The sequence below is a fragment of the Sebastes fasciatus genome, chromosome 14 (genome assembly GCF_043250625.1).
Source record: "Sebastes fasciatus isolate fSebFas1 chromosome 14, fSebFas1.pri, whole genome shotgun sequence".
NCBI classification, from domain to species: Eukaryota; Metazoa; Chordata; class Actinopteri; order Perciformes; family Sebastidae; genus Sebastes; species Sebastes fasciatus.
In genome coordinates, this window is record NC_133808.1 from 30,801,857 (window position 1) to 30,827,638 (window position 25,782).

At 39.1% G+C, this 25,782-nt stretch overlaps 1 protein-coding gene across 4 annotated transcripts in view; it reads right to left on the minus strand.

The window, feature by feature from the left end:
• The window catches only part of mphosph8 (M-phase phosphoprotein 8), a 33,947-nt gene extending 9,344 nt beyond the window's left edge, over nucleotides 1–24,603 (minus strand). Inside the window, exons 1-9 of one of the 4 annotated variants that reach the window (XM_074657849.1) lie at nucleotides 24,347–24,603; nucleotides 20,669–20,830; nucleotides 18,949–20,067; nucleotides 18,515–18,611; nucleotides 17,357–17,611; nucleotides 17,081–17,203; nucleotides 13,377–13,465; nucleotides 7,492–9,823; nucleotides 535–5,921 (exon numbers count right to left, since the gene is read on the minus strand). In XM_074657849.1, coding sequence (XP_074513950.1) covers nucleotides 4,627–5,921; nucleotides 7,492–9,823; nucleotides 13,377–13,465; nucleotides 17,081–17,203; nucleotides 17,357–17,611; nucleotides 18,515–18,611; nucleotides 18,949–20,067; nucleotides 20,669–20,830; nucleotides 24,347–24,448 — 5,574 coding nt within the window. In that variant the 5' untranslated portion in view covers nucleotides 24,449–24,603 and the 3' untranslated portion in view covers nucleotides 535–4,626. Of the gene's footprint in view, nucleotides 1–534; nucleotides 5,922–7,491; nucleotides 9,824–10,591; nucleotides 12,070–13,376; nucleotides 13,466–17,080; nucleotides 17,204–17,356; nucleotides 17,612–18,514; nucleotides 18,612–18,948; nucleotides 20,071–20,668; nucleotides 20,831–24,346 lie in introns of those variants that run through there. The other 3 variants (XM_074657848.1, XM_074657851.1, XM_074657850.1) reach the window with 3 other exon arrangements.
• Between the last annotated feature and the right edge of the window lie 1,179 nt (nucleotides 24,604–25,782).

Sequence of the window (25,782 nt, forward strand, 5' to 3'; positions counted from 1 at the left end):
GTTGCACTTTGAGCTGGATCTTAGAAGAGCATTGTGCTCTTGTAAATAATTTAATAATAAACACATTGGTTGACGGACACATGGAAGACGGGTCGGGTGTGTTGCCGACATCGCTGCAGACCCCTGACGCACTGAGGACAGTCTGTCCCGGTTGACAGGTGGCAGATGGCCGGAGCCATGAGCCACCTTCACCCTGGGCCTTTCCAAGCCGACCTAGAGCCAGTAGCAGCGGTCGAATCCAAACATTCTGATTCAGATACCAAAAAACAAATTGATTTTTTTTCCATTCATCCATCATCTAAACCTGCTTATCCTTTGCAGGGTTGTGGGGGACAGGAGTCAATCTCATCTGACATTGTCCCAGAGGCCTTTTACACCCCGGACATGTCGTCAGTCGATCATGGCTTACACATTTAGACAAAACCATTCACACACATATTTATGTCTACAGGTAACTATGGACAATCATGCGATTAATCACGGATGATGGTGATTAATCATCATACATAAAATCTTTTTCATAACAACAAAATCTTTAAGCCAAGAAGCATTTTATTGTACAAGCTGAAGTTATAAGTTCCTTACAATACTTGATAAGCATTAACTGAAGGCAACATAATTACAATAACAGGATGAAGAGTAACACGCACTGTGTGCTTATACAACAGCAATGAAAGAAAGTTATCTACTATACAGTGGGAAAAAAGAAATGTTGCTTTGCAACACCAAAGGGAGTGTCCAAACACAGATATAACCCCTTTCCACAAGGAAGCAGTCACACAGGAAAAAATCAGTTAGCCATCGGTTTGAATGAGTCGACATGTGTTATCTGACCCGGGTCTGCAACCCTGCTCACAGTCAGGGGTTTATGACACTAATGGCTTTGGTATGAAAGGGTGAACACTGGTTACTCTAAAACAGATTCACTACAGCTGCTACTGAGGAGAACACAAAACCTTTTTGTCCATGACAAACAGCAGTAGTGTTATCATGAACTCTTAACCATAACTTAAACTCCTTCTGAAAATAATAAAGAAATAAAATGCATGTCCTAATGAAGACATCTACAGAGTCGAGTGACGCGACCAAACAGCAGATCCACACGCACCTTGTTGAGTATCCAGTGTAAAATAAACACTGCAGAGAAGACGTTGTGAACCTGAAATGTGACGACCGTCTAGGCAGGTTCAATATCCTGTTTTAAACCTTCAACACGGTCTGTGTGTGTGTGACAGAAACAAACAAAACTTCAGTTTAACATGAAATGTGCATTTTGTTTATTGGTAATTATTAAACTATATTTTCAGTTAAAGGGACTCTATGTAAGAATCAGAAATGTCTTGTTAACAGCGACACCTGTGGCCGTTAAGTCAACGAAAGTCAGCATCCTGTTGCTGGCGCTTGTGCTCGCTCTACATAGACATGAACGAGCATCGCTCAAAACAGTGAGGCGACACACGTCAGCTAAAAGCACAATATCACTCTATATGTCAGCTGCTCGGCAGTAATGTTAGCTGACCAGACGAAGGTCTCTCCATGAACATGATTTAGATCTGATCCTAGTGTTGGATTTTCCTGCCTCAGCCTCCCGACTGCGGCCGGAGGGAACAGGGGAGACACTGGAGTTTTGGTTGGAGACGATAACGTTTCTCTCTGCGGAGCCCCGTCACTTCACAAGACACGGGAAACCTCTGTTGGTCTGGAGGAGCTGCAGCAGTTATTTCTGCACAAACGTCCACTGTACATTCACTAGATATTCTCAGAGCTAAACTAACTCTTCTGCAGTGTGGAGTGTGCGCGCGTTCACATCTAGAGGTGGAGCGAGCTGAGCGAGAATGAGCGTGGTGTGTGAGTGAAGGCAGGCAGAGGAGCAGAGACTCTGGTCCTGGATACCAAAGCTACGGTCTCCCCCGCGTCCTCCGACCGCGGCCAACAGACGGGCTTCACTAGATAGAACTTTGCGGTTTTGGTGCTTTCATGTAGTTTTTTGTTGGAGTCTTGTCTGAACAGCGTAGACACACGCGAGCGCGCATGGGACACAAAGCAACAAACAGTCTCTTTAAAGGTGATAATGCTTAGGACAATCTGACTTTAGTTAGCATCTTATCCATAACCTTTTCAGTCGCTGTCTAATGCCTGGTACACTCACCAATCTATACCCATCCTTTTATATTTAAAAAATGTAAAGGGATGTCATTTTCGATCTTGTTTTTAATGAACTTTTGGCTTCACTTCTTCAAAACAAAATCTATGCTGTGTGTTAGACTTAAAAAAAGCAAATAATCAACATAAGGCAATCTGATCTTGGCAACTGGGTATTAATGCCACAAACATCCAGATAACAAAAAGCTTAAAATGAAGTAAAGAGACCAATGTAGTGTATTTACCTCAACTTAGAGTATATCAAATAAGTACTAAAATGTTCTACACAGTTGCTGAGTAGTGATACAAGGATACAACCAAACCCTTCGGCAGCTTGTTAATACACATGAAAAAAAGAAAGGAAATAAAAACATATAAATGAAAAGATAATGAACATTTATCAACAGGATCCTCAAAGAAAAAAAATAAAATGTGTTTCATATTTAAGTGAGAGGTATACACACGGAGCTCCTAATTCTCTAACATCAGCAAGGAAGGTACGCCGTTACTGCTGCAGGCTATCAGGGGCCATCTACAATATAGGCTACTGGCTAAAGCAAGAATACAGTACAACTTTGGGCCAGGCATTTGGGAATCATGTGAAGCAAGTCTACGTACATCTATCATGTTGGAGGGACTGGATGCAAATATTTTTGCTGGTAGGTTTTCTATTTACTTTTTTTGATCATCAAAATTCATACAAATGCTACTTAAAACAGTACAGGCAGAAAGATAGGTAAGTTTTGAAGTAAAGAAGAGTAAAAATCCCTCTGGAAATGTACAGTCACCGAGGCTACCTTTGCTCAGTGCAGGGTGGGAAATGCCCCGATCACGGTGGCTGGGGACTCCCAAACTATTCAGCCATTGCTTTCACCTTTTGTGAAAGTGTGTTTGGGTGCCACGGTGGCTACTTGCCACTAGGGATGTCACAATACTAGAAATGTAGCAGTTGATACCAATACCAGTGAAATTCCATGATTCTTGAAACTATAAATCCCATGTACTTAAACATACACTTCTTTATTACCATTTCCATATTGGTTTTTGCGAATTTATTATTAATCCCTGATGATCCGCCTCGAGTTTTTCACAAAAAGCAAAATTTTACCTTAGCCCAATGCTCATTTTTACTTAATAGAGCTTGAACGCATCATAATCAATGCAACCTCCGTATGTTAGCTGTTAGCTCCTAGCTCCATTATGCCTAGTTCACACTACACAAATTTTGCGCTCCCCCAGATCAGAGGCAAATCGACGTTGGCTCGGCGCTCGCACATCAGCGCTAGCTTCACGAGCTACAGCCAATGAGAGCCAAGACACGGGTTGAGGGGAAACCTGGAAGAGGAGGGGTCGCCTGTAACAACAGGAACTTACTGTATGTGCTGCATTTACAACGCGGAACAAAGTTGTTGTTGCACCTAGAGGAATAAATAGTAAAAAAAGAGTGTGTTCACCAATGTGTTTCGCGTATAGTGTCAAGCCATTCACCATGTATTTGTCGCGTGTGTTTTCGTGATAAAACATAGTTTGGAGACCTCATCGGGGATTCCTCCTGGTAAAAGATCTTGTAGTGTTAGTGTAGTGATCCTGTTGCCACTCAGTCATGTAGTGTGAAAACCACAACGGCTTAAAGACTCCCGATTACAAGTTGTGTAGTGCGAATAGTGCAGTGTTCTGACGACTTTGAAAGTCTTGTAGTTTGAAATTAGCTTGTGCTCCCCCTGGCTGCTAACAGCTAACGTTAACTAACTCTCCTCTTGCCGATTTCAACACGGATTTGTTGATCACAGTGTAGCATCATCAGGGAAATGTTCAATCGTCCCCGGGACGACGTTAGTCTCGAGCCCTGATCCCCGGTACCTACGGTACTGTAGAAAAAAGGAGTATCGTCACGTTTTCCGAAATTTTGACATTGACTTGGTACCAAAGTATCGGTTCTTGTGACATCCCTACTTGCCGCAGCCAATGACTGGTGGCAGGTTGCAAATCCTAGCAAAATGAGGTTCACATTTACTAAATGATCACACATCTAAATTAGAGCACTTTCTAAGAGATAACCTGTGATGATCCGACGAATTGACAGTGTTACATAATTGACTGTGTCACACACGTTTATATGCAATCTAACCATATTAAAACATTAATAATCAGCCTTTTTCTGAGCCAAAGCTACAGTACAAACATCCTCAGTTCCACCGATTTAGTGTATATTCATGCAACAGTACACCAATAGCTTGGTCCGGTGGACTTGATTCTGAATACTTTAGGAACTTTTTAAAAAGTGTGACTAAAAGACGGCAGGGCAGTGTGTAATCGTTGTCAAGATCCATCCGGCTACTGAGACCAAGGTTCACTGACAGTACATTGTACAACAATTCACATCTGCTCAACTCTTAAGCCCCACATAATTTGAGCGTAAAGCCACAGCCCTCGCATACCTCTTAAAATCTCACTTATTGTTTTCAATGAGTCCATTACAAATATTTACAGGGACAGATAAACGGGACCATCCCACTCCGTGTTTGGATTATTATTACTATGATGAGTCTCTGGTTCCTGTACTCCTGTACTTGGTTTGGAGGCGACAACATGCCCTCTTCTTTTCATCGATTGAATTGAGTTATGTACGAAATATTTGACTTCCCTCCACGTTCTGCTGTTCAAGGCAGGTTCGGCAGCTAAACATGCATCACAATCCTTTTTGCCCGGCACTTTGACCAGTTTACAGAAGTCTCCGAACTGACGCCTCACCGCAGCCTGTTCCTCCTTACTCCACAACCTCTTGTTTCTCTTTTGAGGCTTGTCAGCTGGAGTGACTTTTTTTCCTGCGGCGGACATATTTTCCTGTACAACTGGCGTTCTGTTGGGAACGCTGGGTCTATGGATTGTTGGGACAACCTGTGCAGTTGTAGGGGCCCTAAGTGGTGGCGGGACTGCGGGGTAAGCTGGTGCAATTGAATGGTTCAGGGCTGTGAATGAAGAAACGATAGGCCTGCTCCTGTCGTTTAGTGTCGAGAATGCAGGGACCATTGGTGCACTTGTGGTCAATGGCGTGAATGTAGGAACCATTGAAGTGCTCGGAGTAGTAAGGGTGGTATAACTAGGAATCAAAGGTGAACCCATAGTGTCCTGTGAGGTATACACAGAAGATGGTGGCATACTTGTGGCATTCTGCGTATAAGAAGACAATGGCATAAGTATGCTGTTCTCTGGTGCGTATGGAGGCATTAGTGCATTTGTAGTGTTGTGTGGAGTAAATGTAGGAACCACTTGTGTATCAGTAGCATTCAACGGCGTGAAAGTAGAAATCAGCGGTTGACCCGTGTGGATCATGTTTGCACTCGTAGAACACAAGGTTGCGTAAGTTGAGGTCATCTCTTGGGGGAAGTTGGTTGGAGCCATTGTCATACAGCAATTTGAAGTTTCTCTCAGGTGATCTGGATTCACTGTTGTCAAAGTACAGACAACGCTCGAGTCTTCCAAATCTTTCTCTGTGGTTTCGACTCCGGCTTTCGGGCTCTTTGGACTCTCATTTACATTCCCGTCAGACTTGTGCTGGTTACTTCTCCTCCGTATTGTCTGTAGTGTGTTGTGTACATAGTTTTTGACATCTGTCCAAGACCTGCCACCGAGATCTGGTTCAGCAGCTATGCAAGCATTGCACTCTTTTTTGCCCGGAACCTTCATCCCTGTGATAAATTCACTCAAGAAACGCTTCACGGCAGCCTGCTCCATCTCACTCCAAGGTCTTCTCTTTAAAGCGGGCTTCTGTACAGTTCCTAAAAAAAGATAAAGAGTGTATCATGGTTATATAAGAGAAATAAAGAATGCAGTAGTCTCTCAATTCAAAATGCTAAAACTCTAGAGCTTGACAGTTCATTCCCGATCTTGTTTCATCAGCTGCTGTTTCCAAGACTGTTTGATATTGTCAAAAACAAGTCCTTGAGTGAAGACCGTTTTGTGAACTGTTTCAAAAAGGTCCAGAATGAACTGTCAATTCCTGAAAGGGATCAGAAATATGGGAAGTTTTGAACATTTATTGTTCTGTTGATGAAGACTGTGTGATACAGTTGAAAGTTCTCGAACAAGCAAGTAAGTGAACTTGTGCTGTGTCTCAATTTGCGTTCTTCCATACTTACACTTGGTATTTTGAGGGCATAAGTGCGTTCACACTGACAAGTAAGGCAAAATGCAGCACACTATGAGTTCCTGGATGTTGTACACATAACGGTCAAAGAGTGGAGTGTGGAACGCTGTACACTTCTCACACTCAATGGTCGCCATCTTGGCTACATAGCGTAAGGGGAGGGACCATCAAACTTGTGAAATGGCAAAGATGGCGGCGTATTTACCACCACCTTGCTTGAAACAGGGGGCACACGCAAGCCAGTAAATTTAAAAACATGTTCATTTTTATTCATAGACTGTGTATAAGAAGTGGACATAGACACTGTGACGTCACTCATTGGTTTGTGGACTGCCGTTTTGAAGCATCGAGTTCGGCATTTTTGCCGTCGCAATCTTGTTTTTTTGACACAATCGGTTGGAGCTCAGTACAACCGAACGCTGAATAATACATTTTTAGGTTATTAACTTTCATGAACTGAAAGCACACTGAAAATGTTAAATTTCTAAGACGAAAACACGGACAACTTCCAGACCGGACAACGCCGTGGTAGCAACCTGTCAATCACAAAGTAGCCCCTCCCTAAAGCATCCCCTGCTTTATGGTCTATCTGACTCTAAATGGGACCATAATTTACTAAATGAACATCATGCTGTATTGAAGAAGACTTGAAACTAGTGATTGAGACCATAAACTCATGTTTACAATGTTTAATGAGGTAATAAATCAAGTGAGAAGTAGGCTCATTTTCTCATAGACTTCTATACAATCAGACTTCTTTTTGCAACCAGAGGAGTCGCCCCCTGCTGGCTGTTAGAAAGAATGTAAGTTTAAGGCACTTCAGTATTGGCTTCACTTTTCAGACCATAAAGTTGCCCTTTTATTCAGTTTTAATACTGTTTTCAAGTGAGCAACCAAGCCGGCATATATTTTACCAGGCGACAATCGCGGTCAAATGTTGGTGGTAATGCTCCGTCCAGTTGAGGGTTGCAATAAGAAGCAGTCAAATGTTGCGATCATCATTAGTGGTAAGTGCGCATCGAACAGCCATGTTTGATTTGACACCACCCTGTTGAAATTCCCGCACTATGCAAGTATTTAAAGTATCCGAATTGAGACACAGCACAAGAGTTGAGATTGTTATGTATTGTATGTTAACTCTACTTTGAGAGCACTTTGTAATCAAAGATCACATTAATGAAAAAGGATCCAAAGGTACTCACCATCTTTTGCAGTGCTGCGTGGACTTGATGGCAGCGTTCGATCCATCTTGAGAAGTTGTTTGCTCACTTCCTCCAGCTGCGATGCATTCTTTGAGAGCCTGTAACACTCCTCGCTGCTCCTTCCCAACAGCTTGGCCACTTGATCCATCTCGCCTTCACTGAGGCTCATTAGCTGCCAGCAGCTGGCAATTTGCTCTCTTAATGACGAGGACAGAAGTGCTTCTGGGTTTTTAACTCCACATTCCATTGCAGACCTTCGGAAACAATCCAATCCTCTGATGAAGGATGGACCTTCAGTCCGTGCAAACAGGTATGGGTTCGTTTTTGACACACCGGCTTGTTCTCGATTTTCAATGAGTAAGTCGATTGACAAAACCATCCTTTCCGTTAGCAGAACCAGCATGTTCCTCCCATACTGACCCTCTAGTTCTAACCTGGTGAAACTGCTACCAAGGTCCAGCTCCAATTTTGTGCTTTTCCTTATTTGATCCGCAGAGGGCACAAATGTTCCCATACTCTTCTTGCAAGTGTAAGTTTGCAACAGCATTCTGCCAATATTTCCGACCCTTCCTCTGTTAAACAGACACACATCTGCCAGAGTGGCCTCGCTGAGCTTTTTCCATGTTGACAAATTAGGACTTTCTTTCAGCTCCTTCCTGGCTTCCTCTTCTTCCCCTGTGATAAACCTGTGGAGTTTTACCAAATCTTCTGTCACAGTTGACTTGTCTACTTCCACTTTCTTCACATCTTGCTTAAGAGATAATGCAAGAGCTTTGCGAGAAAAACACTGACTCCATTTTGTGTCAAGAAGGTGTATGAACTTTTTCACTTCACCTTCAGTTTCACTGTCCTCGGTCATGCGACTTTCCCCGAAAGCTATTTCCGCAGCTCGTTTCAAAGAGTAGCCGATCTTTGAGACGAGGGAAACGGTTTTAAACTTACTGGAACTGGGGTCAAAACCACTAGCTTTTTTAGCTCCTTCAACGGCTAATTCAAATCTGGATGGTTGACATATTTCATGCAAGTACTTCACGCTCTTGTCAAGCTCGCTTACGGCGACCACAAATCTACCCAGTTCCCTCATCTTTTGTGCAATATAAGCAAACTGAGACTTGTCATGGTCATACTTGGCAGACAATGCATTGCCATATTTACAAATGAGTGGGTCATTTCTGATATGCCTCGAGATGTCATCTTGATGCATGATGTGGATGATTTCCTCGCAGCCTCCAGTTAAGAACTCTGACATTGGAAGCAGCCGGGAGGCAGCACTGCTGACTCTATTTGTCCTTTCAGAGGATTTCTGATCTCCCTTTCTGGCCTTACATGACCGCTCATGTCTCCACAAATCAGTTTTGCGATAAAAAGCGAAGCAGTGCTGGCAAGGCAGGAAGTCGCGGACAGATATGGTGGGATTTTTAACCTGTTTCTTGGTCACAATTTCCCCCTCGCCACTTTTGAGAACTTGGCAATTGTGTTCATAATCTCCTTTATTGCGAATTTGGTCAAGCATCGTCTGTCTGACTTTGGAACCTTTGGGAAAGCGTATTGCGTGGGCAACATCTGTTTCGTCCGCATGTTTCCTTTCCAAGTGCTTTGCAAGTTGGGTGAAAGCCATTTTGCAATATAAACAGAAGTGCTTTTTACTTGACTCCTTTTTCTCATCGTTCGTTTTGCTAGGGGGCGGTTCAAGCACTTTCTTACAGGTCCTTAAACTGGATCGTGTCGGTTGCCTCTTCTCTTCAGTTTTCCTGCGGCGCCCAGAACGCCTTCTAGGAATCTCCTTTGATTGAACTTGATCGGCACCATCTGACTGATCTGCCTCATCACTTGAGTCATTCGCTTCCCCAGGGGACCTTTGCTCGTCAGCTACGCCCTTTTGCTTTGTTTTGTCTTTGCCCCTTGTCAGCATCCCTTCTGCATTTCTGGTTGGATTTGAATGATCAAAGTTCAATTTACTTGATAAACCACCATTTGACATCTCGTCTTCCTGTAATCGCTTCTGGTCTTCCCTTCCTTGACTTTCCTGCTTGGTAGCTGAATCACAAGCAGTATTTTTGGATTCAGTTATATCCTTTCCACCTTTTTGGATCTGTTCATGTTCCCTCACTGTCACTTGCTCAGTGTTTATACTGGCAGGGCAGCTTGGCATTTTTTCGCCATCTTTTGGACCATCCAAATCTTGTGGGATATTCTCTTTTACTCTCGGAGTACCCTCGTCATTTCTGGCACTGTCAAGGTTAGAAGTCAACCTAAGAGCATCACTCGAACTTCTCTCTTCAATCAAGCTCCTCTCTCCTTCAAATGACCTCGTCTCACCAATAGTACAAGCCTGTAAAAGAACAAGCATATGTAAGACTCATTGCCAAATCAGACCCCATGAATAATTTGACTGAGTGAACCTAAAACACAGACCCATTAGGAAAACACAAACTAAAGCTAAATTTTGGTTTGAATTTTTGGTTAAGTCGGGTGTTTTTTTTGGTACTGCCCTTTTTAAAATCCTTTGCACATTTTTCAGTTAACGCATCAGCACCTTGGCAATGCCCCACCAAGATCCAGGCCCATTCAAACTGAAGTCAACGTGATGGCCACACATCACTTTTTTAGTCCAACATCGGTATCAAAATAAAACCCGACACCTCTCAAGTCTCCAGTAATAAAAACCACATGTGACCCATTCAAGAACAGTTAATGGCTTTATTGGATCAAGCAGCGTTTCGACATTGTAAATGCCTAACCAAGTATATGTAGTCATGGGGTGTTGGATGAAATGCTACATGGAGAGAACAGAATATGCACTAGACCTACATTCATGGCTTCAATCAAAACAAATAACTTTTGATGTCATATACAAAAGGTTTTGGCTTAGCATAGCGGTGTTTTTCTGCTAAAATCTATGAAACCGGCGACTGGATATAGATGTAAAACATGGGAACACTTCAATGGTGTTCGGCCACAAATACATTAATTAATATTATTTAGATGTCATCTATGGTTTCAAATTTTTTGATAAGATAAATAAAGATCCTGAATACATGATAGTTACTGGTAACATATGTGCTATGATGATGATGCATGTTCTGAAAACAGTATGTACCTGCTTCACAGGGTTCATCTTGTTCCATTACATCATGTGTTCAGTGTCTTCTTCCATTGGCGTGATGTTCACTGCAAAGAAAGATGACACCACAGTCTCTAATGTGCACACACAGTATCATGAATGTATAATGATGAATGAAAAGTTACCAATGTACAATTACACATTAGCTGCTAACAGCAACGACTAATTAGCCAAAAAACATTTTAGTGGAGATTTGTTAGCTTTTTACATATTCTGTACAATTCAATTTAGATTTAAAGTAAGCAATGTCCCTTTAACTCTCAATACGTTACACGTGTAATTTAACTTTAAAATCTACAAATTACAACACAGTTGTTCCCGCTTCATAAAATAAAAGTTTCAATCAGACTAAAATTACTACATTAAAAATATTTACACTATTACAACATCGCATAAAGGGATAGTTTCGATGTTTTGAAGTGCTGTTGTATGAGGTACTTAAACATAGTCAGTGTATTACCTACAGTAGATGGCGAGTACGGGCAAAGTGTACGCTATATTTAGAACATTTTCACCGCTTTACCTCACCGCCAGACAGCCCTTTCTGACGGGGAACTGAAGCCGTTATTTATGCTCTTTTCAAAGCCACCAGACTCCTTTGACAAAAACAGTAATTTTACCTCGCAGAACACAGGAGTTGCTGGAGTTTTTTTTCTTCCAGAAACTGCCTACCCTAGGCTACCACTTGAATCACAATATGCTGAAAGGTTATTATTGAGATTTTGCCCAATAACGCCAAAAATAAACTTGCCTTTCCCAGCTTTAAACTGATATAGATTTTTTAGGTGTCTAAAATGCGTCTTGCTGCTGCCTCCGTCCACAGCATTACATTGTCTGTTTCTCCAAACTCCATCTACTGTAGGTAATACACTGACTATGGAGAAGTAGCTCATACAACCACACTGAGAAACACCCAAATTATCCCGTAAACATATAAAAATGAAAGCATTTGAGGTCACTCTTACCTGGGTTTGTTGCAGAAGAGAAGGCGCTTTGGAGTTGTGAAAAACATCTTGAGGCGTTGAATTATTAGCAGACATGAAACAGTGAAGTCTGTGGATGTAGATCTTGAAGAGACATTTTTCTCCTTGGTGAACAGTTTGTGATTTTAGATGCGCTGTATGAGTTAATTATTAAGATCCGCTGAACGTGATGGAACCGAGTCATCTCTGCCACATCACGTACTGTAGCTCTAGTCGGGCATGTTTACTGTTCAGTATTTTCCATTCCTGTTGATAATATTGTGTAACTCGCACACTTATTAGGGTTTCTTGAGATATTCCGAAGAGGTTCCAGAAGTTTCAAATCACAAACAGATGATTGTGTCCGAGACAGAAAAAATGTCCACAAGCACCTGCTATGTGTCATAACGAATAACACGTAAAACGTTTGTGCTTAAAGAAAGCTCAAATTTGTCTCGTGTAGACAAAAACGACTCCTGGACAACCGTTTTTTTGTGAAATTAGGTCTAGGCGATATGACCAAAATGTTCTATCCCGATATAGGTCATTACATATCTCAATCACGATATAAACTCACCGGCCACTCTATTAGGCACACCTGTTCAATTGCTTGTTAACACAAATAGCTAATCAGCCAATCACATGGCAGCAACTCAATGCATTTAGGCATCTAGACGTGGTGAAGAAGACTTGCTGAAGTTCAAACCGAGCATCAGAATGGGGAAGAGAAAGGGGATTTAAGTGACTTTGAACGTGGCATGGTTGTTGGTGCCAGACGGGCTGGTCTGAGTATTTCAAAAACTGCTGATCTACTGGGATTTTCACGCACAACCATCTCTAGGCTTTACAGAGAATGGTCCGAACAAGAGAACATATCCAGTGAGCGGCAGTTGTGTGGACGGAAATGCCTTGTTGATGTCAGAGGAGAATGGGCAGAGTGGTTGGAGATGATAGGAAGGCAACAGTAACTCAAATAACCACTCGTTACAACCAAGGTATGCAGAATACCATCTCTGAACGCACAACACGTCCAACCTTGAAGCAGATGGGCTACAGCAGCAGAAGACCACCCGGTACTAGCAAGGTGTACCTAATAAAGTGGACGGTGAGTGTATATCAGGATATAGCATGTTTTAAATGAAATAATCATATGGTAAAGCCTATTTTTTTATACTCCTGTGTGAATTAAATACTTGGTAAATGAAAAGTACTGAGTATTTTCTCATTTTAAGAACTTGAGTGCGAAATGAAAATAACAGTAATAAGTAAATTTAAATTTAAAAAAAGAATATAGGCCAAGCTTATTTATTCTACCGTAATAGAAAGCCCTATCTATGTCAATTGCTTCTTTAATATTTCCGACCACGTTGCTTCTCCGTCCGCAGAATGAAGCTTAATTTTAACGCAATGTCAGTTCATGAATTTGTAATGTGGAGGACCTGGCAGGGCAAGTATTTAACTTTATTAGTGCCGTATGTGACAGACGCAGCACTGTGTTATACTGCTCATCCACAAAATTCATATTTTTTTTGGATACCGGACTGCACAAACACTCTCCCACACACACCCACACACACACACACACACACACACACACACACACACACACACACACACACACTGGGGGCAACCAAGGTGCTGTAAAATCTGTAAAATGTGCTTTTTGTCTTGGAATTGAAGACTCAAGAAGCCTTGAGATATATATACAAATTAAAATAAAATAAGGCACAAGCTAATCAGCAGATAAACACAAGATAAGATCTGGGTGAAGAAATCATTTTAAAGATGAATAAACATACCTCTTGGTCCAGATTGTAGTCCTCTTTGGAATTTAGAGCCAATTTGACCGCCATGTAATCTCCACTTTTCACAGCATCCCGCAACTCACCTGACAGGGACAAGTTAGAGAGAAGTTTAAAAGGAAGTATACACTGTAGATCTCACAATCAAACATATTTTAAATAGGGCTGTCATGATGATTGTCCATAGTTAATCGATTATTCACACATTTGTTATGCGTTCAAAATGTAGCTTAATAATCGACTAATTATCTACAAATATTAAAACAAAATACTTATTTGGAATATTGAGTGTAGCTGCTAGAAAAGGCAATTACTAAGAAATGGCTTAAACCAGATACCCCATCATTAGAGAACTGGTATGATGTAATTTATGAAATATTTGAAATAGAAAGAATTACTTTCTCAATGAGGCTTGAGGAAACAATTCGATGGAAATTTGGAAGGAGTGAAAAAAGTGCATTTTCCGACATTTTTCTTCGGACATTTTTTCAGACTTCTTTTTCAGACATTTTTCAGATCTTTTTTTTTCCAGACATATTTTCAGACATTTCTTTCAGATCTTTTTTTTCCAGACATTTTTCAGATCTATTTTATCAGATCTTTTTTCAGACTTTTTTTCAGACTTTTCAGATCTCTTTTTTCAGACTTTTTTTGTCCGACAATTTCCAGATCTTTTTTTTTCAGACATTTTTCAGATCTCTTTTTTCGGAAATGTTTTCAGACATTTGTCAGATCTTTTTTTCAGACTTTTTTTGTCCAACATTTTTCAGATCTCCTTTTTCAGACCTTTTTTCAGACATTTTTCAGATCTTTTTTTTTCTGACATTTTTCGATCTTTTTTTTCAGACATTTTTTTAAATCTCTTTTTTTCGGAAATTTTTCAGACTTTTTTCAGATCTTTTTTTTCGGACATTTTTTCAGACTTTTTTTTCAGACATTTTTCAGATCTTTTTTTTCAGACATTTTTCAGACTTTTTCTTTAGACATTTTTCAGATCTCTTTTTCCAGACTTTTTGAGATTTTTTTTTCCAGACTTTTTTTAGACTTTTTTTTCGGACATTTTTTCAGACTTTTTTTTCAGACCTTTTTTTCAGACTTTTTTTCAGATCTTTTTTTTCAGACATTTTTCAGATCTATTTTATCAGATCTTTTTTCAGATCTTTTTTTTCAGATCTTTTTTTTCTGACTTTTTTTCCGAAAATTTTTCTGACTTTTTTCAGATCTTTTTTTTCGGACATTTTTTCAGACATTTTCAGACTTTTTTTCAGACTTTTTTCGGATCTTTTTTTCAGACATTTTTCAGATCTTTTTTTAGACTTTTTTTTCGGACATTTTTTCAGATCTTTTTTTGTGCGACATTTTTCAGATCTATTTTATCAGATCTTTTTTCTCAGACTTTTTTTGTGCGACATTTTTCAGATCTCTTTTTTCAGATCTTTTTTTCTGACATTTTTTCAGACATTTTTCAGATCTTTTTTTCCCGACATTTTTTTCAGACATTTTTCAGATCTCTTTTTTCAGACTTTTTTTGTCCGACATTTCAGATTTTTTTAGACTTTTTTTCCGGACATTTTTTCAGACTTTTTTTCAGACATTTTTCAGATCTTTTTTTTCAGACATTTTTCAGATCTATTTTATCAGATCTTTTTTCTCAGACTTTTTTTGTCCGACATTTTTCAGATCTCTTTTTTCAGACATTTTTCAGATCTTTTTTTTGAAAATTTTTCTGACTTTTTTCAGATCTTTTTTTTCGGACATTTTTTCAGACATTTTCAGACTTTTTTTCGGACATTTTTCGGATCTTTTTTTCCGACATTTTTCCGATCTTTTTTTAGACCTTTTTTTCGGACATTTTTTCAGATCTTTTTTTGTGCGACATTTTTCAGATCTATTTTATCAGATCTTTTTTCTCAGACTTTTTTTCCCGACATTTTTCAGATCTCTTTTTTCAGATCTTTTTTTCAGACATTTTTCAGATCTTTTTTTGTCCGACATTTTTCAGATCTATTTTATCAGATCTTTTTTCTCAGACTTTTTTTGTCCGACATTTTTCAGATCTTTTTTTTTCAGATCTCTTTTTTCAGACTTTTTTTCAGATCTTTTTTTTCAGACATTTTTCAGATCTATTTTATCAGATCTTTTTTCTCAGACTTTTTTTGTCCGACATTTTTCAGATCTCTTTTTTCAGACATTTTTCAGATCTTTTTTTTTCTGACTTTTTTTTAGATCTTTTTTTTCGGACATTTTTTCAGATCTTTTTTTTCAGACATTTTTTCAGATCTTTTTTTTCAGACATTTTTCAGATCTCTTTTTTCAGACTTTTTTTCAGATCTTTTTTTTCAGACATTTTTCAGATCTATTTTATCAGATCTTTTTTCTCAGACTTTTTTTTCCGACATTTTTCAGATCTCTTTTTTCAGATCTTTTTTTCTGACATTTTTTCAGACATTTTTCAGATCTTTTTTTCCCGACATTTTTTTCAGACATTTTTCAGACTTTTTCTTTAGACATTTTTCTTTAGACATTTTTCAGATCTCTTTTTTCAGACTTTTTTTGTCCGACATTTTTTCAGATCTTTTTTTCAGACTTTTTTTCAGATTTTTTTTCAGACATTTTTTTTCAGACATTTTTCAGATCTATTTTATCAGATCTTTTTTCTCAGACTTTTTTTGTCCGACATTTTTCAGATCTCTTTTTGTCCGACATTTTTCAGATCTTTTTTTTCTGACTTTTTTTTCAGACATTTTTCAGATCTCTTTTTTCAGACTTTTTTTTAGATCTCTTTTTTTCGGACATTTTTTCAGACATTTTCCGGATCTTTTTTTTCAGACATTTTTCAGATATTTTTTTGTGTGACATTTTTCAGACATTTTTCGGATCTTTTTTTTCAGACATTTTTCAGATATTTTTTTGTGCGACATTTTTCAGATCTATTTTATCAGATCTTTTTTCTCAGACTTTTTTTGTGCGACATTTTTCAGATCTTTTTTTCTGACATTTTTTCAGACATTTTTCAAATCTTTTTTTTCAGACATTTTTTCAGATCTTTTTTTTCAGACTTTTTTCAGATCTTTTTTTTCAGATCTATTTTACCAGATCTTTTTTCTCAGACTTTTTTTGTCCGACATTTTTCAGATCTCTTTTTTCGGACATTTTTCAGATCTTTTTTTTCGGACATTTTTCAGATCTTTTTTTTTGGAAATTTCTCAGACTGTAATTTTTTTTTAATTATTAATTTGTTTTCGAAAGAAAAGCACCCTATGTTCTATTTTTGTGTTCTATAATTTCATTGTAAAAAGTGGAAAAGTTGGTTCACTTTATATTTGTATCTAATTAAGTATATTTATGGAAATGTTTGTTTGATTAAAAACAAATAAAGGAAAAACAAAATGAAAACAAAAAACAATTCACTTATTCCCAGAGATTTTTGAATAATATTTTTGCTTGGAATGCACATCCCTACTTGTAACTACATATTCAGTTTCACTTGAAAGTACGCCACATTAAAGAAGCTAAAGACAAAATGAAACTGCCATTTCACTGGGATTGAAGAGATGAGAAGATAAAGTTGAAGAACAGTGAAGTAATGTTTAGAAAAATGTGAGTTTAAATTTCCATGATTGGAAGTTTAAAATACTACCAATATGTTGATTAACAACCACAAGTTCTGGGAGGTCTGAGATGTAAATGGAGATACTCACTTGGTGACAACGGCGGACCGGACAGGATCTCATCCTCTCCATTCAGATGTTTCTGGAAGTCGTCCAGAGTCATCCAGTCCAGGTTGAGGTCCATTCCTAGACTCAAGGTGGCCTGGCCCTTATCTGTACAGCACACAACGCAGAGAGAGATGCTTCATTGGTTGGCAGGTTGAAACACTGCATACTGCAACTCAAACTATTCTCTCCTGCTCATTAACAATATGACAATATCAACATGACCATCGTCATGAGCTCAGTGGCCAATCAGAAACCTACCAGATTTGTCAGCGCCCCCTGGTGGGTCCTGGGTGTCCTGACCATCATCACATGCCATGAAGAGTCGGGGCTCACTGTCCTCTCTCCTCTTCCTCCTGTCCTCCGTCGGGGGTTTCCTCTCCCAGCCGGGCCGCTCCTCTGACCTCTCCTTCCTCTCGCGGGAATCCTCTCCAGGCTTCGACTTCGCCGTGGACGCCTCCGATTCCCTCTCGTCGCTGTCCAGGCTGAAGCCGTAACTCTGACTAGATCTGGAGGCTAAAGGGGGGTGGGGGGGAGCAGACAAGTCGTCATATTTCTTGGGAGTCATGGAGAGTCTCGATGGCTGTCGACACAGCTGTCAATAGCCCCGTTTCCACCGCAGGAACTTTCACACGGAACTAGGAACCTTTTTGAGGAACTCATTGTGTTTTGACTGCAGGGACCAGGGTCTAAAATAAGTTCTGGGGACATTTTACAGGGCCTTTTACCCCAAAAATATCGTCGCAGTGAGACAAAACCAAATGTTTATATTTGTTTTAACGTGCCTTTTAGATGAAACAGGCGGACACACTGAACGTCAGACTGCAGAGTGTGTTTACCGCTGCGATCACCAGCAGCCCTCATCCCACGTGATCTCGCTTTTCATACGTCAGCGGACTAATTTGGCTAATCTTTGCAGGTCTTTAGACCATGGTGGAAACACAGACAACAGTGGGCTGAAGGAACCTTTTAGTTCCTTGAGAAGTAGTTCCAGGGACTAAAAGTCGCCGGAACCTTTTGCTATGACACTAAATTATTTCTTGGTTGTAAAACAAAATGTCCAAAGTTTTTAAGTGCCTGTTAGCAATAGTGCCACATAATTTCACATATTTGTAGCTTATAAAAGTGCTAAAAATTGTGAGACCCCCATTTGTACAATATAATCTTTAGTTTTGTTTTAATGACAATCTTGTTTCCCATGTAAACCGACTGTAGACGTCGGCGTCTACACGACTAGGGACACTGAACAAAGAGACTAAAAGGTGCAATCACACCTAGACTCTGTTTTCACCGGTTTCACCTATAATGCATTTGGTTTGTTCTTACCAGGTGTTTGGTTGCTCATTAACTGAAGTCAGTTTGAGCTGATGTGACTATATCGAACATCAATAAACTAAATGTGATTTTCTGTGTTCATACCATCTGATTGCTTGGTCTTCTCCGTCTTCTCTTGCTCTGGTTTCTGACCTGGAGACTCTTTGGTTGGCTTGGAGATCTTCTCAATCTTTCCTATTAGCTATGTTGGAAAAACAAAATAATAATACAGTGTTAACAGCTTGTAGTTTTCCAGGTGAATCACTGAGCTGCAGGGTGAGGCGGCTTTCATCGCAGCTTGTTCTCTGATGTTGGCTTGTTGTGTCTGGGCCTTTAATCAGTTCAACACGGAGAGGTTTCCAGATTTTATAAAAACAAATGCGTTGCCAAGAGAAGACAAAATAGGCAGAGCTCCAACCCGGCAAACCAAAAACTATTTTTTCTGATTTTTGTCAAATTAAATCAACATGTGTCCAATTTTTGACTCCAACATTTTACATCATATGATAAAAGAATAAACACTGTATATGATACTGTACCTTTGTGGGTTTGCTGCTGATCTTCTCTGCGGCGGGCTGATGCACCGGCTGCCTGCGGGGGGCGCGGTCCTTGGCCTCGCAGTTTAACAGGAACTTCTCAAACAGGTTAGTGGAACCCGTGGCGTCCTTCGGTCCCAGCACCTCCTCTTTAGCCACCTCCTCCTCTTTGAGCTTGGTGCTGCTGCTGGCTGCTGTGACGGAGGACGACGAGGACGACGAGGACGTGGAGGAAGACGGGACTTTGGGTGGCGCCGGTGTGCTCTCCTGCCCTTTGCTCTTGGCTTTCTTATGTAGCGTGGAGCTGTCGCTGGAGTCCGAGTGAGGCGCGGCGTCCTCCTTGACTTTAGAGGTGAGGCTCTTTAGTTTTAGGAGGCTGCTTTCTTTCTGAGAGGCGTCTGGCTTTTTGCTCCTCTTGTCGTGGATGAGGTCCTTAATGCCCTGCAGCTTCACCTCCCACTTCCCCTTCTTTTGTTTGTCCTCCAATCGTGCTTTTTCGGCCGACTTTGCCGGCGCATCCGTTGATGCCGTATCGTCCATTTGGGGCTCTGACGGGCCGTCGCTCAGGGTGTCCTCCGGAGGAGCAGCGGCCTCGTCTTCAGAGGTTTCCATTTTCCTTTCCTTCTTCCCTTTCTTTTTCTTCCCTTCCTCTCCCCTCTCTTTCTTATGCTTTCCTCCCTCTTTTCCCTTTTCCTTCTTGTGTTTTTTGGAGGGAACCGCTGGCTCATCGTCCTCCTCTTCAGAGTCAACCACACGCTTTTTTGATTCAGTCTTTTTCTCCTTGGGAGGAGAGGGTGGAGGAGTCGGGGCTCTCTCCTCCTCTTCTTCCTCCTCTTCTTCTTCTTCTTCTTCTTCTTCTCCTCCTCCTCCTCCTTCTTCTTCTTCTTCTTCTTCTTCTTCTTTGTCGTTGTTGTCGTCTGTCTCTGGTGCTGGCAGAGGCCTGAACTCCTCCTTCCGTTTGTCTTTCTTCTTCTTCTTCTTTTTCTCCTTTGGAGGCGGTTCCTCTTCTCCTTCCTGGATCTTTGTCTTTTTCTTCTTCTTCACAGGTGCGTCAGTCGGACGGTCTTTGTCGCTGTCGATCTCAGAGTCGGGATCAAACACATCGCTCTTCGTGGGCAGCAGCTTCTAACGGAAAGGGACAAGAAATGTCACATTCTAAGATTAATATCTTGTTTTGACAAACGTATTGCAGGCACCCAGAGCTACGATAGTACATCATATTTCTGTACAGAGAGCGGACCAAACTCTATTCAGTCGCTGCCGTATTTATGCCGAGATGACTATGTTGAATGTTGATGGAGCAGTAGCATAGCAGCTGGCACTGATCTATCCAAACTCCATTCAGAAAACAAGCATTTTTAAGTTGGCTTGCTAGATACAATCAATGTAACGGCACTGTATGTGAATACAGCTCGCCGCCGGGTGATGTTTTGACCCAGACATTTGGTTTTGTGACATATCTGGGACTTCCACAACATGTACAAAGCAGCACCAGTGGTTATTTCTTCCCTGGTTGATGGAGGAAAGAGAAGTTGTTGGTATCTATGGAGACAAACCCCTTCTCCTCTCCGGCGGTCCAACTCGTACGAGTAAAGCGAGGTGAAAATTTGCTTTGCTCTTGGTGTGAACACAACATAAGAGTCAACACCGTACTCCTTAAACGCTGTACCAACACCAGTATTATTGTTTTGGTGAATACAGTATCAGTAGTATTCTGACTTACCACAGTCTTCTTGGCCTCTGCCTCCTTCTTGGCCTTGAGCTCAGCCATGGACTTCTTAAAAGCTAAGAGGACCTCGCAGCAGTCCTCCAAATGGGCCTCTGGCTCCCACGTGTCGTCATCCGAGCAGTAATTCTTCCAACGGACTCTGTAGAGAACTTCACCCTGAGAACAGAGAGAGAGAAGACGTGAAACTCGAGCATTTTACCTCCACACCAACCTGACGCAGTTAAAACAAGAATCTGATCATGGCTGCTGCATGCAAACATGGCTGACTTTTTCTTTTCTTCATTCATTGGTTGTTTTCAGGATATATTGTACAAGACAGAAAGAGTTCATTGGGCAGAAAAAGCAAAACACTTAAAGCTTTTTTAAGCTTAAAAAGCAGAATTTACAGGATCAAACGCATCATCTATATTTTAGATTTTTTTGATGTTTTTTTAAGGGCTGCCTGATGATGCTTTTGAAAGTGTCTAACACCTGGAGACAACAGCACAAAAAACAAAGTTAAGCGTGTCTTAGTTTGCAGCAATAAAAAACAGGACACAAAGGACAATCTTTCTATGATCATATCATAATGATTATATCCATCTGAGGTCTGACCTTCTGCTTTCCTGGCATCCTGACTGGCATGTACAATGTGATTATTATACAGTGAGCCAGCGCTCACATGTTTTGCATCAGTGCACCACCATTATAAACAGTCTGTTTTAATGGCTGCATCTTCCTGCAGAGCTGCCAGCAGGCCAGGCTTACTTCCTCACTGTGTTTGTTTTCACTCTCCTCGGTGTTCCTGAGCTTTTCTCTACACAGGTGGTAGAAACCCAGGGAGCCTCTAAAGGGACTCTTTATAATCTGAGACCAGCAGTAAGCCAAGTGTGTTAATAACTCACTAGGGTTCGCATTTAGCTCGGCTACCTCCTTGACCACGTGACCCTCATCCTGCACCTCAAGTCTCCCTCCAAAGCAGATGCTTTTTAATCCGCTATTAAGTTAATTTGCTTTAAATTTACTTCGATTTGAATTCACTTTCTGGCAATATTTGGTCCGTAATTGTTTTCTTCTGTACGATATTCAGTAAACAATAATACAATATGTTATTTAAGTGTATTAACATTGTTCCATATCGTGCTCATTTTCAGGTTCATACTTGTATTTTGTGTTTCTACTAGAACATGTTTACATGCTGTAATGTTAAAAAAAAAAACACGTTTATTTTCCTCATACTGTCTGTCTGAATATACCTGTATTCACCCTCTGTCTGAAACGCTCCGTTTTAGTGCATTTCAACAGAATTGCGTTGCTAGGCAACAGCTTTGGTCCATGTTTACTTCCTGTCAGCTGATGTTATTTACATACACTGCAACAGCAAATAAACTGGGACACATTTAGAATATTTACGTTTAAAACCGTGTAATGATCTATATATATTGTATATTTGTGACATCACAAAAGGACAGAAATCCTAACGGCTTGTTTCAAAAGCACAATTTCTGAATACGGGGCTGTGTGTATTTCTCCGTATATTGAGCGTTTTGATAGTTTTACAGTATTTATATAGCACTTAAACCTGTTTTATAATATAAAAGACGTGAAAATCTCACTTTTTACAATATGGGACCTTTAAGCAGCTGATCGATTGTCCAGTGTTGTATAATGTTTTGTTCTTTTTCCCCTGATAATGTACCTTGAAGATAAATAATATAGTAATAATATAGATGATGTAAATTAATGTCAAATTTATGAATGTCGGGGAAATTTGCTTTTTAATGTATAAGGTAGTTAATAGTGAATATGAGTTGAACACAGCGTAACACAAATATGATGTTGTATAAAGTATGTATATGATAAATATGATTTATACTGAATTTCAGACCCCAGGAAGACTAGCTGGTGCCATTTGGCATCAGCTAATGGGAATCCTTTTAAATAAATAAAATGTCCCATCAAGCAGTTGTTACAATTGCATTTACAGTTTAAAGAAAGTTACGACTGTTTGATTGAGAAAAACTGTAATCCTTTGATCGCATAAATCAACTTGAGAAGTTTCAAAAGCTGGGAAAATAATCTGATTACTTAAATTGATGTAAACAAACACAGTAAATGGGGAAAAATCCTTCAAACTAAAACAAGCACCACCTCCTCTCATACACACAACCTCCATAATCCCTCAGTAGAAGGGCTAGTTCATATTTAGGTGTGTAAATGTGGCACTATCATGACTTTGTAAACACAATATGAGAAGATATACTAGGACGGATCACTGCTGCAAAAAGGTAAACAAACTTTACAAAACAACTGTGTAATCACCCACAGAGCTGAAACATCCTGTCTAATTCATTCTGATCATAAATAAACAGTTGCATAATTTCACTATAAAATCTGGAGGATTAATTGGGTAGGATTATATATATATATATATATATGCTTTTGTTCTATTCAGCACTACAATGTAATCAGTGTGTCAACCTGCGATGAAAAATCAAGAGTTAAAGTTAATTATCAGTCAGTTATTCACTTAAAATCTGTTGTATTTTAAAGGTTTAAGGACAATCAGTCCAACTGAGATCAAATCTATCAGTAAACTGTAGTTAATTATTAAACATTGAGGCTTTAATCTGTTATAAATAAAAGGTTAATCAGTCTGTTGTTGCCATTTGAAATACACACTGGGGATTAAGATAACTGACTGTGTTTACCACTAAGAAACCTCACTATCTGATATGTTTAATGCACAATAAGACCAGTAGTATTCTGGTGGTGTGTTGTTAATGTAGCTGTGCAGCTGAACCAGATGATGAGAGCAGCTGAGCTGCAGAGTCTCCGTCCTTGGCCTCAGCAGGAGAGCTGACATCATGCTAATGATGCTAAATAACAACCATGCTACACGTATATAGACGAGCACAGGAGAGATTTAATGCATTAAAACAGACTTTAAATACAGTATAGAGAGGTGTTAGTGTACTGTGGTGCACTATGCGTCGAGAGAGAGGAGTCAAAGCAATGCTAGCTATGTTTCTGTAGAAGCTAGGCTAGGCTAGGCTAAGCTAACAAGGCTACACTGTAAGAAATGACATTTCTTTTACAGTATTTTTCAAGAAATTTTTAAATTTTTGTCTATATTTCAAAATGACAAAAAAATGTTTCATTTGTGATTTATATGTAAATGGTCTTAGATTTACAGTATTTTTGTAATCACAATAGATCATTTTTAAAAATAATTATGTTTTTTTAAAGGTTTATGACTATTTTATCAATTAATTTGTTATTAATTTACGATAAAGGATTTCATGGAATTCTAAAAATATTTCTTGTAAAAATAGATTTTTTTTTTGCAAAACTTCTTTAGAGTTAATGTAAATTTGGGCTTTTGCAACCGAAAAATTACATGTTTCATTTGTGATTTATATGTAAATGGTCTTAAATTTACGGTGTATTACTCTATTCTAACAATAAATATATGTTAAAAGTAAAATATTTCTTGTAAAATTAAAGTAATAAAGGCTAATTAAATAAAGATAATTGCTGTTTTTTTTTTACACTTTATTTATGTTATTTAACGGTCAGTATTTTTTTCTTCTTTTTTTACAGTGTAGGCTAGGCTAAGCTAAGGCTAGGCTAAGGCTAGGCTAGGATAGAGTAGGAAAGGCTAGGCTAATGCTAGGCTAGGCTAGCTCGTACCTCTTCCACCCGCATGTCGATGATTCTCTCCACTTCGTACACATCTTCCTCCTCGTCCTGCTCGCTGTCCACCGGCTCCAACTTCTCCGTTTCAGCCGCCATGGCTGCGGGAGTTTCTATAGTGTGTCTGTTGTTTTGATCCAGACAGTAGAGGCCGTGGTCTGCTCTGTTTCTGTCCCCGGAGTTGCTGCTCTGCTCTGCGGCTCAGAGACCAACTACCGCCCGCTCTCACTATGCTGCATTCACACACTACTCACAACCTCGGAATTTACAGCTTCTTACAAGATTCAAGATTCAAGGCTAAGTTCCAAATCTTATACTTTTTCTTTTTACTTCTAGTACGTACTGCAGCTGCCCTTACAAAGTATGTACTGTTGCATGCAGTAAATGCATACACTTTGGACATACTACTACATCCTACAGGAGCAGTTTTTCCCCCAGGCCATCAGACTCTTGAATAGATAATTCATACGACACCTTCTCACACAAAAATATATCTTATTCTGTATATACTGTATATGTTCTTAATGTACATGTTCTTAATATGCCCTTGTACAAAGTATTTCATTTTATAATTGTAATATAACTTAAAGTATTTGTAATTATAATTGTAATATAACTTAAAGTATTTGTAATCTACTTAATATATTTGTATATCTGTTTATATCATGTTTATTTTTGTTCATAGCTTATATTGTATATTGGTAGAATTTAATTTTTTTTATTCTTATTTTATTCTAACGTTTTTATCTATTCTTTGTTATTATACTGCTATTTGCACAAACAAAACCAAAGCAAATTCCCTAGTGTATACCTCTTACACCTGGCAATAAACACCATTCTGATTCTGATATAAGAAATACTTTGTTCAAGGCATATTAAGGCATACTATTTATTTAAATTACCGGTACATGTTTTTTTAAATACATAAAAAAGTTTCCCTTAAAGACATATCTTAACTACATGGATTATATGACTACAAAGGTAAAAAAGGACGATTTTAGAAGGTATCTTAATTGTACTGTCCTTTAGTTCATACACTGAAACCCCAAATTCCCATGTTTCCTAAACGCAGCATGGACATGAAGCTGCCCTCTGGATGAAAACATGGTGGACTGCAGATAAAAGGGTCATATCAAGAATTAAAGGATAAATATGATATAAAATATTAGTGCATATTTATAATTTTAGATTTTTTATGAGATTAAAGGTAATAATTATAGTTACAATAATTATAAATAATAATAATTGATAAATATGATACAAAATATTAGTGCATATTTATAATTTTAGATTTTTTATGAGATTAAAGGTAATAATTATAGTTACAATAATTATAAATAATAATAATTGATAAATATGATATAAAAAATTAGTGCATATTTATAATTTTAGATTTGTTATAAGATTAAAGGTAATAATTATAGTTACAATAA